Source organism: Olea europaea, chromosome 10 (assembly GCF_002742605.1).
Source record: "Olea europaea var. sylvestris chromosome 10, O_europaea_v1, whole genome shotgun sequence".
In the NCBI taxonomy this organism is placed as follows: domain Eukaryota; kingdom Viridiplantae; phylum Streptophyta; class Magnoliopsida; order Lamiales; family Oleaceae; genus Olea; species Olea europaea.
The window spans coordinates 38,457,750-38,473,070 of record NC_036246.1 but is presented as its reverse complement, the minus strand read 5'-3'; the positions used below and the strand labels follow the sequence as shown (position 1 = coordinate 38,473,070).

General features: G+C 34.8%; 2 protein-coding genes across 2 annotated transcripts; one reads left to right on the top strand and one right to left on the bottom strand.

Moving 5' to 3' along the window:
- LOC111402154 (probable galacturonosyltransferase 11) lies at window positions 1-5,359 on the top strand. Its single transcript, XM_023030268.1, has 2 exons — window positions 1-435; window positions 3,648-5,359. The coding sequence occupies exons 1-2, from the start codon at window positions 280-282 to the stop codon at window positions 5,100-5,102; spliced, it is 1,611 nt and encodes a 536-aa protein (XP_022886036.1). The 5' UTR covers window positions 1-279; the 3' UTR covers window positions 5,103-5,359.
- Window positions 5,360-7,308: 1,949 nt separating this feature from the next.
- On the bottom strand, window positions 7,309-12,325 carry LOC111402153 (protein MICROTUBULE BINDING PROTEIN 2C-like). Its single transcript, XM_023030267.1, has 5 exons — window positions 12,004-12,325; window positions 11,787-11,870; window positions 10,232-10,546; window positions 8,133-8,345; window positions 7,309-7,689 (listed from the first exon to the last, which is right to left on the bottom strand). The coding sequence occupies exons 1-5, from the start codon at window positions 12,220-12,222 to the stop codon at window positions 7,528-7,530; spliced, it is 993 nt and encodes a 330-aa protein (XP_022886035.1). The 5' UTR covers window positions 12,223-12,325; the 3' UTR covers window positions 7,309-7,527.
- Between the last annotated feature and the right edge of the window lie 2,996 nt (window positions 12,326-15,321).

Here is a 15,321-nt window from a genome sequence, read left to right as displayed (position 1 = left end):
TTACTATTTTGTTTTAGTGGTCAATGTCATACTGACATTTTGTACTGCATAGGTCAATATAGGGAGGCACTCCTTTTTTTTTTTGCTGGCTTTCTTGATCCGATCTTGTGTATGGATTTTCCTTCTGATTCTAGATTTCGAGTGTGAATTAATGGGTGGGTCGTCTCAAAATTTTGATTTGTGGTAAAAGACATCTTTTTGTTGGTTTGATCCAATCCGAGCGATGGGCAGTCTTAGATTATTGAATTGGTACTGAACAGTGGAAGACACGGGTGAAAGATGCGGCGACGGGCGGCCGATTACCGGCGCCCGGTTCGAAGGAGGTTTTCATGTTGGATCTGGGGGCTTCTTGTGATATTCTCAGTTGCAGGTTTTGCCTTGTTTGTTCTTCATCATAATCAGCACCAGGAGGATCATGTGGAGCAGACTGCTTTAGTAAGTATAGAGCCAAATTATTTCCTGTTTGCATTGTGTTCCTTATTATTTTGCTTTAATCTTGCCTAGATTGTGTATAGACTATTTCCATTTTGGGTTGAATGTTTTACGTATTTAATGGAGTAGAAAAACTCCCTAATAAATATCTAAAATAAGATACTAGGGAACATTTCTAGCCTTTAGATGCTGCATTCTGCAATGTTCGAATAGATACTAATCTTTTGTTTTCGTTGTTTGGGGTTCATAGCAATATTTCCATGATCTGCAAAGTTGGTTCTTCTGTAATTATCACTGCGACAACGTGGGATGTTTCTCATAATATTTGCCGTTGTTTCTCACCGTGGGATGTTTCTCGTAAGATGGAATGTAGCCTCGTTATTTATATTATGTTTTAGTTGTAGTTGGAGCAAAAATAGGAAATCTTAGATTGATTCTGTAAACATTAATGCAATCAGCTGTCTGGAGGTTTCTGGAAGCGGAGATGTCAACGAGTCTTTGGGGCGTTGTTAAGAACTCAAAGATATCTTGTGGACTACTACTTACGTTGTGTTATAATCATGATCACAGAGGTAGCACTGCCTAATTGTTAGTTTCGATATTTACATATTCATCAAGGTTTGAACACTTTGGCACCAAGGTTGGTAAAACCATTCATTTCAATATCGCTACAGGTCTTCGTATTTGGCGTCCAAGGACCATGAATCAATCCATATACAACTCTTCCCAACTCTGGTCATGGAATGGATGGAAATTAAAATTAAAAAAATAAAATAAAAAATGGACATTTGTTCAAGATGAAGTCTTATTGAGACTGTAAGGCGTTATATAAATTTGAGGTCAACAATGCTTCAGGCTTAATAGAACTTTCGGGTTGGTAATGTTTTAGGTTTTGTATAAATTTAGGGCTGGAAATGCTTCAGATGTTACACGGAACTCCTACTGCAATACATAAGCATATAGACTTTGTCGTCCAGTATCAGGAGCCTTTTTTAGCTGTCTCCTTAACTATGTAGATTGAATTGAATATGCATGTACAGAAAACTTGTGTGGACACGTTGATACTGGTTGTTGACCAGAAGCATCATGGCATGAAGTGAATGAGTGGTGCATCATGTACAACAATGAAGTGCTTTTATCTGTGTTGCTTATATTTTAGATAAATAGTGGCCAGAAGACATTTGCTGGAGTCAGTTTTCTGAGTTTGTTATCTAAGCTTATTGAAATGTAAATACACAGTTTTTTCTATGAGGTGCCCCTTGTCATTGTTTGCAAAATTTAACAACTAAACCTCTTTATGGGAATAAATTTACGGTCGGCTACACAAATCCTTTTTTGCCATTCTTTTTTGCTCAATGTTAGATTTATAAGATGATCTAGAGTAACTAGATTCTTAGTAACTACCAGATGCCATGTTATTTTTGGTCTAATCCTCTCTTGTTTACACGTTTTACTGAGATCATGCCACTCTTATGAGCCAGAGCCTCTCTAGATCCTCATGCAACATATCACCATGACCTAAATCGTCCTTCCCTCAGTTTATCCTCAGTCCGCGCTACCCCACTATGCTAATTTCTTATTCTATCATTTTACTACATACTTGTTAGCATTATCATTTCCGCTACATTCGTCTAATGTGCATTGTGTCCCTTAATAGTTCTCAGTATCATAAAGCAAAACAGGTCTATCACTATAGACTGGCCCCTTTAACCTTGGATCTTGTTGTCAATCAGAAGTCTGGATATGGTTACCATTGTAATGTAATACAAGAGATATTAAGGGCAGATGTTTGAGCATACAAAAGAGAGAAGTCCTGTAAGATACAGAAGCAAGATCCTTCTAGTTTAATTAGTTACATTATATTCACCTGGGTGAAGACAGTTGATTCTTCTTTTGCTTCATTGATTAGCTTCTTCCCTGGAGGCAGAGGTTTCGACAATATTTTCCTTGAGAGTGTGTGATTTTAACTTGCTTTTGTCCCGACCTATTGAGAACTCATGAATATTGTAAAAATAATGTGTAATTTTGTCATTATTTCTAAGAAACTAAAGAAGACTTTAAAGAAGAGGAGAACATATTTTTCTTGTAACTAACACTTGCGAAAGGGAGAAGAAGGAAAGGAAAGGAAAGTTCCCATTCATCCTCCATCTGCTTGTATTAAAATATTAGAGTTTCGGTCATCATCTCTTCAAATTATGTCATCTTTTTGTAACACCTTCTCACATTTCAGAGTTTTCCCACTGGATATTGCAGTGTTCTTTGTGTTATTAACTGAAAAAGGGGAAAGATACTTTGAATTTCCAAAGCCAAGTTGTTGACAATTCTTATGAAACCAAGGTTTTCGCCAAGGCTGGAGTTGATAAGAAGACATGGATTACTCAGAAGGTTGTCTACATCATAAAGATGCAGACCAGGAATCAGTAGAGCAAATTCCATTTTAGATACCTAACTTTATAGATGGTGCGGTTGGAATTGAGGGTTGCAGCTTTAAAACAGGATAAGTATAATCATTCTTCTACTCAGGCTGTAGATTCATGATAAAGCTGATGTATCTTTCAACATTGAAGAAAATTGAAGTTTCTAGTCAGATTCCCATCTGAACAAAGTTGATGAAGATATTTGTTAAGTTTCTAAGGCTGGATTAACCCATTTAGATGAATGAGCACCAGAATATATTCCTGGTTAACCAACAAAAAGAAATAGTACTACGCTGGAAGAGAGTATCTGGTAGATTTTGATGCTGAAGTAGTTAAAACTGGAAAAAAATTTCCACAGATAATGCATTGAAGATGCCTCTGAAGGCAGTGAATTTACAGTTTAGCTCTTCCAATGTTGGGTCCAAACATTTTCTTGACCAATTTCCCTTATTAGTGACGTTAAGTGTGCAATAAAATCTCTTTGCTAAGAGAAAAATACCAAAAAATATGATTTATCTAAATTTCATTTATCATACAATAAATCTATTTGGTGATAATATCTTTATAACACAGATCTTTCTCAAAACATAAATTAGCATTAGTAAAATCCGAGATATTTATGCATCACTTCAAGAGGCAATGTTTGTAGCTTTGTGGATCTATTTCATTGTTATCATGATTACTCGTCATGATGCTTTAAACACTAGACTGGCATGGTTTCATGTATCTTTATATACCTGTGATTTTCTACTGGCTTTGATTGTTTATCATTCTTTAACATAGTCATCTCTATGCCAGGAGACGAATACCAAAAATGAAAGGGTTGTTCACAAGCATTTAAATTTAACTGAAGAAATTTTAGGTGTTCGATCATACGCCAGACAATTAGCAGAGCAAATGACCCTTGCCAAAGCTTATGTGATTATTGCAAAGGAGCATAACAATTTTCATCTTGCTTGGGAGCTTAGTTCAAAAATAAGAAGTTGTCAATCTCTTCTTTCAAAGGCAGCAATGAAGAACGAGCCAGTATCATTGGATGAAGCCGGCCCAATGATTAAAAGTTTCTCATCCCTCATTTTTAAGGCTCAAGATGCTCATTATGATATTGCAACCACTATGATTACAATGAAATCACATATTCAAGCGCTTGAAGAACGTGCCAATGCAGCGACTGTTCAGAGTACGGTTTTTGGTCAATTTGCTGCAGAATCAGTGCCGAAGAACCTTCAGTGTATTGACATTAAACTCACTGCCGTTTGGCTTGAGAAAAATTCACTACGGGAACTTGCTGATGAGAGGGGGAACTCTCCGCGACTAGTCGATAATAATCTTTACCATTTCTGCTTATTTTCAGATAACCTTCTGGCTGTTTCAGTTGTTGTGAATTCTACTATTTCTAATGCTGATCATCCCAAGCAGTTTGTATTCCACATTGTAACGAATGGAGTGAAATACGGGGCAATGCAAGCTTGGTTCCTTGGTAACGATTTCAAAGGGGCTACAGTAGAAGTCCAAAATATTGAAGATTTCACGTGGTTGAATGCATCTTACTCTCCGGTTTTAAAACAGATAAATGATGAAGATTTACGGAGATACTACTTTGAGAGGAAGAAGGAAATGAGTCTTGAACCGAAGTTACGTAATCCTAAGTACGTCTCTCTGTTGAATCACCTGCGATTTTACATCCCGGAGATTTATCCTCAGCTCGAGAAGGTAGTTTTTCTGGATGACGATGTTGTTGTTCAGAAGGATTTGACCTCACTCTTTTCATTGGATTTGCATGGTAATGTGAATGGGGCTGTCGAAACTTGTCTTGAATCCTTTCACCGTTTTTACAAGTATCTCAATTTTTCGAACCCAATTATCAGCACCAAATTTGATCCTCAGGCATGCGGATGGGCATTTGGGATGAATGTTTTTGATCTGATTGCTTGGAGAAAGGAAAATGTGACTGCACGTTATCATTATTGGCAGGAACGAAATGCTGACGGATCACTATGGAAGCTCGGCACTCTTCCTCCCGGATTTTTAGCATTTTATGGATTGACAGAGCCACTTGATCGGAGATGGCACGTCTTAGGATTGGGTTATGATCTGAACATCGATAACCGTCTGATCGAGACTGCAGCCGTGATACATTTTAACGGTAACATGAAGCCATGGCTAAAGTTAGGAGTAGGCAGATATAAGGCTCTATGGGAACATTATCTGGATCAGACTCACCAGTATCTGCATGATTGTTTCACCAGTTAATATATATGATACTTTCAGGTTGCGGGCAGCTATTTGACCGCTTATTTATTTCGTAGAATTATCATTGCATTAATACAGTTTCAGAAGTAGAAAATTTTGACAATCTATTTATTTATTTATCTTGGAAGGAGAATTTGTTATACACAGTAGAAAGTAAACATGTATCAGGTAAAGGTTGTAAGGGATTTCATTTTTGGCTGATGAGATTCTGCCCTTCTGCAAATTGTAGTATCAATGGTTCTAAGCACTTCAATTCTTGTGTTGGGTTCTTTCTTTTGTTTGAGTATCAATTCGTTATGAAAACACGAGACAGTATTGAAGAGTAAATATAAATTAAGGATAAAAAGGATAAAACTATTTGTACACAACCATTTACGCAATTTTTTACACACTTGACACTTGGCCGTCCCCTATTGGAGGGGCGGCTGGTCAAGTTTCGAGTGTGTAAACCATTGTATAAATGGTTGTGTGAATGTAACATGGTCCATAAATTAATGTTCTGTTGATTGTACTGCCTTATTCATAGAAGCCAGTCGCTTTCGACCTGTCTTGTAGTCGTAGTCTTTTAGCTTATATAGTCAAATGTGTCCTAATAGTTTATGTTGGATGGTTTCAATCCACTTTCATGTCTTGCAATCCACTTTCATGTTCCCTTGGATGAAAAGAAAAATGAGTGAGGTTGTCTTTTCTATTTAAATCGTCCAGTCCTAACGACCAGAGCTTACTCAAACTGTTTTGAATGGGCTTGTATTGAACTCCCATTATTATGTTGCGAAATCTAAAGTGAATATAACTCTCATGTTCAAGCCTCGTTTCCCCTATTTTTAAATTCAAATTCAAATTCTACTACTATCTCTTGGAGTTTGCGCTCTCTCCACCACCACCGCTGCCGCCACCCACAAAAACACTAAGGGATGAACTCGCTATTACAATGACGATAATTGTTGGTTGGCGTCTAACCAATCTGGCCTCGTGTTTTTATGCGTGCCAGTTTCTTTTAGGTAATCTGAATCTTTTGAAATCTTCTTCTCATGATCATCCTAGTCGAATCTTAAAAGATGTTGTCATGTTCTAAGACTCCTGTATTTAGCAGTACTAAGGAAGAAAATTGAGTTTAAATCTAATTTATATATTAGCATGACCAGTATAATGCAACATATCATCAAACACGTCCTCCGAGTCTTGCCTTTTCTAGTTTAAATAACTGAAATTATAAACCCTGGATCCTTGTGTTCTATTTTAGATAAAGAACCAGAAAAGTTCAGTACTACAAATGGAAGCGTGGTTATCAATGTGAAATGTCCCCATAGAAACCACAAGGCGAGGACAAAGATGCTGACCGCTGAAATATGCAATCAAGGAGAATCAGTTCAAAATTCATCACGATGTAGTAGTGTTAATACACAAAAGTCAAAGAGGGAAATGCAGATTCGAGCTGGCCACAGTTTGCAGAAGAGGATTAAATCGTCTTCATTTTTCGCGAAGATGGAGAAATCCATATAAATGATGGAATGGAGAAAACTCTGATGAGGTTCAAAATGCTTAAAGTAGAAGTTCAAGAGGTACTAACAGAAAGGTTTGGCTCCCATTTTCTGCTTAATTTTCTATCCTAAGCACCACCCTTTTCTAGTATAAACATCCTTAAGATAGCAAAAATAACTTATTTTCACATTTCCCACTTAATTTCTTGAAGAAACAGCTTATTTATGGTGAGGATATTGAAGACTCTCCTATCGATAGAAGTGGAAGGATACAGCGTATAAAGATGAAAAAGATATTTAGTCAAACAACTGAGGAAGACATTGAAAAGGCGTAGTGCCACCTCAACTATAGGTTTCGTCTACATATTCGATAGGACGAATTGCATAGCACTTAATGCTACAAGAACGGAAAATAAACTAAAATTTTGTAAATTACACTGTCGAGTCATGTTTAATGCTATAAACTATAATTTACGATGCGTAGCATGAAACACGACTTGGCCAAAATTTTCAAGATAAGCATCTCTTCAACGAAATTTTCAATAACAAAAATTATTCACTATGTAGTGACACTCTTGGAACTGAGTATAAAGATGAGGCTGGCATTAAAGATCTAATATTCATCAAATTCACTAATTTTTCTTTCCTTTTTTTTGAAATCGGGAACAGATAATCTCATTGAATTAGATCACCCAAGCAGCAGAGGACGAAAGGATGGTAAACAATGAAAACAATAAAGTTACCATATATTAAAGGCGTAGAATGGAGAGAGATAAAGATTTAGTTACACGAATAGCATTAGACCTCCACAAAGTTCAAATACCATTCCATTTACCCCAACGCAAATTGTAGGAGAAACCAGAAAGGATTCTACTTGTAATCACTATGCAACAATGCGGCCGTAAAGCCCATTTGAAAAATGTTTCAGTAACAAACCTGAGGAATTATATTTTTTGTTTTATAACTAACGATTGCAGACGTAATCTAGCACTGGTAACTGCAGCAAAAGACCCTTCGTCTTGCTCTACTTTTGCAGCAGTAACAGCAGCAACATAAGCTTCTCTTGCAGCCTCCATTTCCTGCATCTCAATTTCATTCAAATCATCCTGCATAACGAAGTTTCAATTGAAGATAAATTAAGAAAGAATCAGTAAACATCAATAGACAGGGCATGGTGTGCTAAGCTTAAAAATAAATAGAAGTTACCTTTTGTTTTCAAGCATGTTCAGGTGTTTTACAGTTCTTATTTTTGAGCAACAAAATTACTTATTTGGAAAGTAACTGTTACCTTATTGTCAAAATAAGTAGCTTATGAATTTTCCATTATGATCGATGAAAAAAATAAACTTATTTATTTATCTATAAGTAAACATTTTAAGCTAAGCCAAACATGCTCTAACCGAAAAGGCATCGTAAGTAAACTTTTTAAGCTTAAACATGCTCTCTATCACAATTCTGATCCAGAAGATAACAGAGAGGAATCATTTTTGGGGAATTATTTCATGGGGAAAGGTAGAGAAAGAGAGTCCTTGAGTGATCAATTACTTACTATGTCAAACTCATCTAGAGGATAAGAGACATCCTCATAGTCTTCAGCAGAAAGGGCATCACTCTTTGTTAAGCCTTGAATTAATAACATCATTGATGAAAGATCTCCTTGCACCATTTCTAGATCTTCTTGGAGCTTCTCCACCTTTTTGTTAGAAGCCGCAGCTTCCCATTGTAATTTTTCAACAGCTGCTTGCTTGTCAGCAAGCTTAGTCTGTGGATAGCATATGGCAGTAACGAAAACGTGAGATAGATTTATAGAGAGATGAGGAGAGTAATATCTTATATGAATTACGTATTTGCCCAAGCTTCAAAAGTTTACATACAAGTACATAAGTTTCAAAATAAACAATTATTTTATGGGCAAAAGTTGGAAATAAGTCACTTGCTTTGATAATGAGTTTTACTTTCAAAATAAATACCTTTCTCAACTCAAAAGTAAGTTATCCAAATATGTATGAAACCTAGCTTTTGCGTTTTTTAAGCTGGAGCGAACATGCCCTATAAACTGCCTAAAAGATGACTTTCACTAATGACTAAGATAGCAATTAGTGTCTAAGTCAGAGCAGAGTATAAACAGTGACTTGATTTCCAAACTTGTGTCCTCAAAATACAGAAGTCAAGACGGTTCATCAGATAGGCAAGAAATGCAAGATATTATGTTGAGAATCTATATTTACAACCATCTCACCGATGTTATATTGTTAACTTTAATTATCCTGTCAGAACAAGTGAAATATTTGGTAATGAACAGTAAATGCGTACTTAGATGTGTGTGCAGACAGACACCCAGCCAAAACCATTTTTCTGTTTCAGGTGCTCACTATTGTAATCACATCTACCGAAGTGTAATATTGAATCTCTTAAATCTCTACTCTTGCATGAAACTGATACAACCTTTTCATTCTAATTTCTAAGAAAAAGTGAGTGGTAGATTGAAAACTTATTATTTGATGCAATTTAAATTCCAATAAAACTTCCTCAAAAGATTAGGCTGCAGGAAAAATACACGTTCATCTCTCAACAAGAAGAAAAAATGATATTGACCTGTCACCAACATTCTTTTTATCTCCATCCCCAACAGTTTCAATCAAAAAAACAAAGTAGAGTCCAGAGAATATTAAAATTAGTTTTAACAGGTGTAACTATTTGTGATGCCCAAACTCTTCGAAAATGGTGAAGTACCTGTTGCAATATGACATTACACGGATACTAACGCAGGATCTGGATTGGATCCTCGGTGTTTCAGTTGGAAAAGGCAGACGGGTGTGGAAGAAGACAGTTTAGCTCACCTTTTGTTTTTGTTATTCTAGAATTGAATTTAAATGATTTATTGTTATATCGTTTTTAGTTATTTTGGTGTTGAATTTAAATAAATTTATATTAAAAAAAAAAAAAAAACTATGTAAGACATATTCCTGTACCCAAATCCAAAATTTGGATAATTTTATAATGTATCGATGTATCCTAATTTTTAAAAGAAGGATCCAAGTCTTGAATATCTACCCGTATCCTACACCCATGCTGAAACCTAGCAACGTAGGAAACTACTACTGAGATAAACTGCGACTTAATAAAACGGGTATTTCAAAATTCCAATTTAGGCTAAAATATTATCAACCTTATAAAAAAGGATGAATCCTATTAATACTTAAAATCCCTGGTAAAATAGAAGGTTACCTAAATAATAACAAATGGAAACTTTTTAAGATAAACCTAATAATTGTGGAAAGAAAATCAATCAATAGAATCACCCTAAAATAAATCATTAATTACTCCGAAACCCATGATTAACAAAGCACAAAAGTAGAGAATTGGAAACATTTGCAAATTACACTCCATTAAAACAATGAAAGAAACAATAATGTTCCCCAATTAAGTAACAAAATCCCCAAGAAGTGAGGGTATTTAGGCAATTAAATTTAGGTGGAGCTACATGAATGTTATCAAAAGGATAGTCTTGAAATTCAGGTGTTTTCAGATCATTTAAAATATTAGAGAGAGAGAGAGAGAGAGAACTTGTTTCCAGTTTGCATTTACTTTCCTTTCTCTTTTATCCTTTGGGCTGAGGGGAGGAGGACTATTGCATCAAATGCATACCTTCGTATCAGAGAGCTGTAGTTGACTGGACTTAATCAAAAAATCCTTTTCTGCATCCTCGTTTTTAAGGTTATCAAGTTCAGCATGGATGGATGCCATCTCCTTCTTTGAAAGTTCCACTGATTTCAGAAGTTCATCTTTTTCTGAAAGCTTTCTCTGTAGATCTTCCACTTGTTCCCTAAGTGATGCCAAATCTTTTCTATCCTTTTCTGAAAACACTGAACTTGAAGAGAAAATGGAGAAATCGTCAGCACATCCATCTGGGTTATTCGCCACATTTTTGTTTTGGTCCCTCTGCTTTTTTGTTGTGATCGCCTGCAGCAAAAAATTCAACTTCATAACCCACTTTGAATTCATGACCAGAAAATATAACTTGTGTTGCTTGAGACCATCAACAATGAAAAAACTAACATCCTAATAAAAATCATTTTAGTTGTATAGCACACTTTGAAGGACAAGGGTAACACTGTATTCGGACTAGGTTATCCAACCATACTTTATGATTTTGGTTCTCTGAAGTTGTCATCTCCAAGCTTATAAATGACAAGGACTGGGGGTGCCGACTGCTCATTGAGGAAATTATATGGAAATGATGACTTAGGTGGTTAGAACATGTTCCACATACTCTTTATAGGAATGACACAATCTCAATAGAGCATTTCAAACTAGGGAGGGGGAAACCAAAACACGGCCTATGGTTGTTATGGATTGCTTTAGATCTTCATGTATGCCTACCAACGAACCAAACAGAGGGCACAAAAGGCTTTTTGTGGCCGACCCCAAATTTGTTGGAGAATGTTTAGCTTTTGTTGTCTAAGCTTCTCAGTGACAAGTCATCATGTCTGTGTTTAAAAAATACAATTTGGTGGTTTTCATTCTTTTTAAGGCAGCCGCGGTAAGCATGCCAATCTAAAGTCGAAATGATAGTCGTAATTTAAGTTCTCTAACACAAACCACTACCTTGCACTTAAAAACTCGTATAAAATAGGAGTCAAAAAGTAATAAGGAAGCTAAGGCTTGATTTTTTTTTTTTTAATTTTATTGTGAGAAAAACTTACTTTTACTGTCCGTCTAAAAAACATATTAATCTTTCTAATTTTAAGATCACATTTTAAAGATTTTTTTGTCATTTCTCTAGTGTTTTCAAATAATATATTCTTTGACTCTCTACCTTACAGAATTTCGTGTATAAAGCAAGACATTGCAACATTTGAAGGTCAGTCAACATGCACACTTCCTTAGTGGGTAATCGTTGTCCTTCTCATCACTGGACGAAAGAGAGTAACTGAAAATAATTCAGTTGCTCTCTCTTGTCCCCAATTTGTATCTCATAAACAAATAGATTTTGAGACAATAACTAGGGCCATAGGCATAAATCAGAAAATTCAGTACAAAAAATAAAAAAATCACAGCGTTAAGTAATGCAGAAAAAATAATCCAATCATTATTTTATCATCTAAATTTTGCAGAATTATCAAAATATGTACACTTATTTACACAGTATAAGTAATCAAACCTCAGAAGGAAAAGTTGATAGAAAAAATGAAAAAGTTACCTTCTTGTAGAGCGACTCTCTACTGGGCATCTTGGTACAGATCATAGAACCCCGTCGCGTAAATGAAGGATTCGCTTTCCGATCCTACACAATTTGATACAAATTCATCAGTTCCAAAAAAATGGGAAAAAAATCCAGTTTTTTCACCTACGTATTTTTGGGAAAAAATAAAAATGATTAAATTAAAATGCATATAGAGAGGAATGCTTGTAAGTACAATGAGAGACTGAACGAGAGGGACCATCTCAACGAGATCGTTGAAGAGAACGCGGTCGACATCGCCAGTGGCGGCAGCGGAAGCGGCTGCGGTGGAAAGAGAAGAAAAGGTTCGGCTGAGAGACGAGCGGTCGTCGGCGCCGGATAACCATGAGTTGGGATCCGACCCGAAACCTCCATTTTCCTGTAAATCTACCAAATGTTGCTGGGATTCATACATTGTTCTCGATCTGGGTTTTTGAATAATTAATCCACCCGGATAGAGTTACCAAGCAGAAGATGGTAAAGTTATTATTTTGTTTTCGAATTGGACGGGTCACCATTTTTTATTCTTTGATTCTTTCAAAATAAGTAAATTATTTATGTTTGATTTCAACTCATAAAAAAATAAATAAATAAATAAATAAATAAATATTATTTATTTATCAATTAATAAGAGCTAAATTACAGCTCTTGTCCGCAATCTTTAGCACTTTTTGTACTTCTATCTCCAGCATTTGTTTTTCAACTTTATTGGTCCTCGACTTTAAATAGATATAAGACGATGAATAAAAACAAAATGAACCTTCTTCCGGCGGCAACCTCAAGATGTAACCCTTCATTTTTCCCCCCTTTGCTCCACCGCCATATACTTCTCCATTCTCCATTTCAAATTCCTAGTTGCCTACATTTAGAGATTGACAATGGATCAAGTCGCTTACCGACTCAACAAATTGACTCGTGAGAACTTAGCCCATGAGTGGCTCATCTCATTTCGAGTTCAAGGGACGAGCTGAGCTCAATGAGTAAACCACTTTGTTGGCTAGGCGAATCGACTCGATCCATTGCTATCTCTATCAACGTAGTATGCAAATATCAATTCTCTACATTCCCAATTCATGATGATTCGATTAATTTTCCCTTTTGAAAAAATAAATAAATAATTGCTTATATGTAGATCCTGCATTATTGTAGTTCGTCTTAATTAAAAAGCCCCTAATTATTTTATTATTATTATTTTTTGTTTTGTTTTTTAGAAGAAAAATGAAGTTCTGCTCAAGTCGTGCGACACAGCCCAGTTAGGCCACAAGTCCTTAGAGCTGTGCATGGAACATGGCTCAACTCAAAGAGCAACCCTACTTTTAGTATTTTCTGGTTAGGGCAAGCCAAGGCAAACAGTGTGAGGCGATACGTTCCATTATCATTTTAAACTCCTGAATGCACTATGTTGATACTATAAATGATGATCTCTACTTTTTATATTTTTATTTTTTAAATTATAATAGTGTTTTGCATTAGGTAACCAAAAATTTTTAAAGTCGACACTCATATATCATTATATAGGTAACCAAAAAAATATTACAATAAAATGTTTTGACAACGAAAGTGGGATGAACATTTATTGAAAAAGAGCTCTTGCCAAATATTATCTAAGCTTATTATCAACTCCTATTCTTTTCATATCATAAGAAGAAACTTGACAATAAAATAACTTTCTTAAAAAGTTGCCTACAATTTGAAATTAAAATCCCATTTCATTCAAAAAAAATAAAAATAAAAAACCATTTCCTGTATTATTCACGTTCTATTACGAAAGTGTAAAGGAAAATTGCAATAAGAGTCCTCAAATAATGTATAAGACAATGCTTGTATCTCAATTTATATTTCTTGAACTTTGAATTCTTGACTTCGCCCATCTCCAAGCTATACTTTTACATCCGAACTCTAACTTTTAAATTTCGCACCAGTTACATTTTAAGAGCACATGTAAGCCGATGTTTGGTTTGGATAAAAGTTAAATTTTTAGTTTTTTTTTTTTTTTTTTTGAAAATTTTGGTGATATACGTGGTTAAGAAATTGATAAAAGTTGTGAATTTAGCCCTTGTTTGAGCCACGTTTTTTCACAATAATCATTTTTAAATAGTATATTCATAGAAAATGTGTTGTTAAAAAATAAGAAATTTTTTGGAATATGTGTGTGATATTATTTTATTGAAAAATGTGTAATTGAAATAATATTAAATTACTGTTTAAAAATATATATTTTTTTAAAGAATGTGAGTCAAATAAGACATTAATGAAATGTATGAGTAAAAATTAATTTAATAAATGAATTTTAAGAAAAGATCCCCAAATCGGACTAAAGGTTATTTATTATAATCAAGTTAAGATTACTTTCTTAAAAAGTAAATTTTCTCAGTAAAATATGTAAAATTCAAAATTTTTTAATAAATAAGTAACTCGATCAATGTACTTTTAAGTATGATAGAACATATCATGAGGTGGATGAAATCCATCTATTTGACCGTTAGACAAAGGTATAAAAGTAATGCTACGTGTACATTTTTTTGACATGAAGTTTGAGAGTTTTAACTTGTGACTAGGGTTGGGCAAATCTCTCGAACCGAACTCAACTGTTCTTGTCAAATTAAATACTCGAATGGGTATCTGAATTGAGAACCGACGGGTACGGTTCGATTCTCGATTCTAAATCAAGAACCGAAGAACCTCGTAAGAATCGAATCTTTCTAATTTTTTTTATATTGAATAAATCAAATTATTTTAATTTTAATTTTTTCTAAACAAATTAACAATTTATAAATCCAAATTTTTGGCCCAATAATTTGTTTTATTTCTAATTTTTTAATTTTTGGCCTAATTATTCATTTTATTGTTTCATTTCTTAGCTCAACAAGATTCAATCCACTAAATGTTGGATATTGGTTAAATAAATCGAGAATTGAAAATCGATTAAAGTTCGTATCGATTTCGGCCAAATACTCAAAAGCTCGACTCAATCCGTTTAGGGTATATTTGGCATTTCGAAAACCAATATCGGATGAATGAGAAATTACGAAAAAGGCCTCAACCATTAGTGAATAGACACATTTTCATAAAGATGCATTGTTTGGAAAGGGTGCATGGTTTGGCCTCAACCATTTCGTCCACACCCTTTCATGGTCTATAAATAGGACCCTTTGGGTGTCCCATTCCTCACAGTTTGATATGCAAAAACGTCTCTCATCCTCTCTTCTATAAGGGCCCCACCCTCCTCCCCATTCCCTTCAAATTCAAGGAAAAAACTGAATATACAAAATTATTTTTCACATAAAAATTACAGACCTTCACATTCGGTGGACTCCATGTATATTAAAATACTGCAAAAAAAAAAAAGACCCATCCACCCTGATATGTATGTGTTCTGTAAAGGTTCTGTACCATTTTTGCTGTAAGTCTAGCTTTACTCAAAATCCAATCAAATTTCTTCTGGAGTTAATTGTTCCAATGGTCAGTGAACTTATGTTTATATTTTTTATTGGTCACTAAAATTTAAAATGTC

Coding starts and splice junctions, on each gene's coding strand:
- LOC111402154 (XM_023030268.1), top strand. CDS start 280: ATGCGGCGACGGGCGGCCGATTACCGGCGCCCGGTTCGAAGGAGGTTT. Junction 436..3,647: donor ATGTGGAGCAGACTGCTTTA/GTAAGTATAGAG, acceptor TCTCTATGCCAG/GAGACGAATACCAAAAATGA.
- LOC111402153 (XM_023030267.1), bottom strand. CDS start 12,222: ATGTATGAATCCCAGCAACATTTGGTAGATTTACAGGAAAATGGAGGT. Junction 11,871..12,003: donor CTCTCGTTCAGTCTCTCATT/GTACTTACAAGC, acceptor CAAATTGTGTAG/GATCGGAAAGCGAATCCTTC. Junction 10,547..11,786: donor GAGAGTCGCTCTACAAGAAG/GTAACTTTTTCA, acceptor TTTTTGCTGCAG/GCGATCACAACAAAAAAGCA.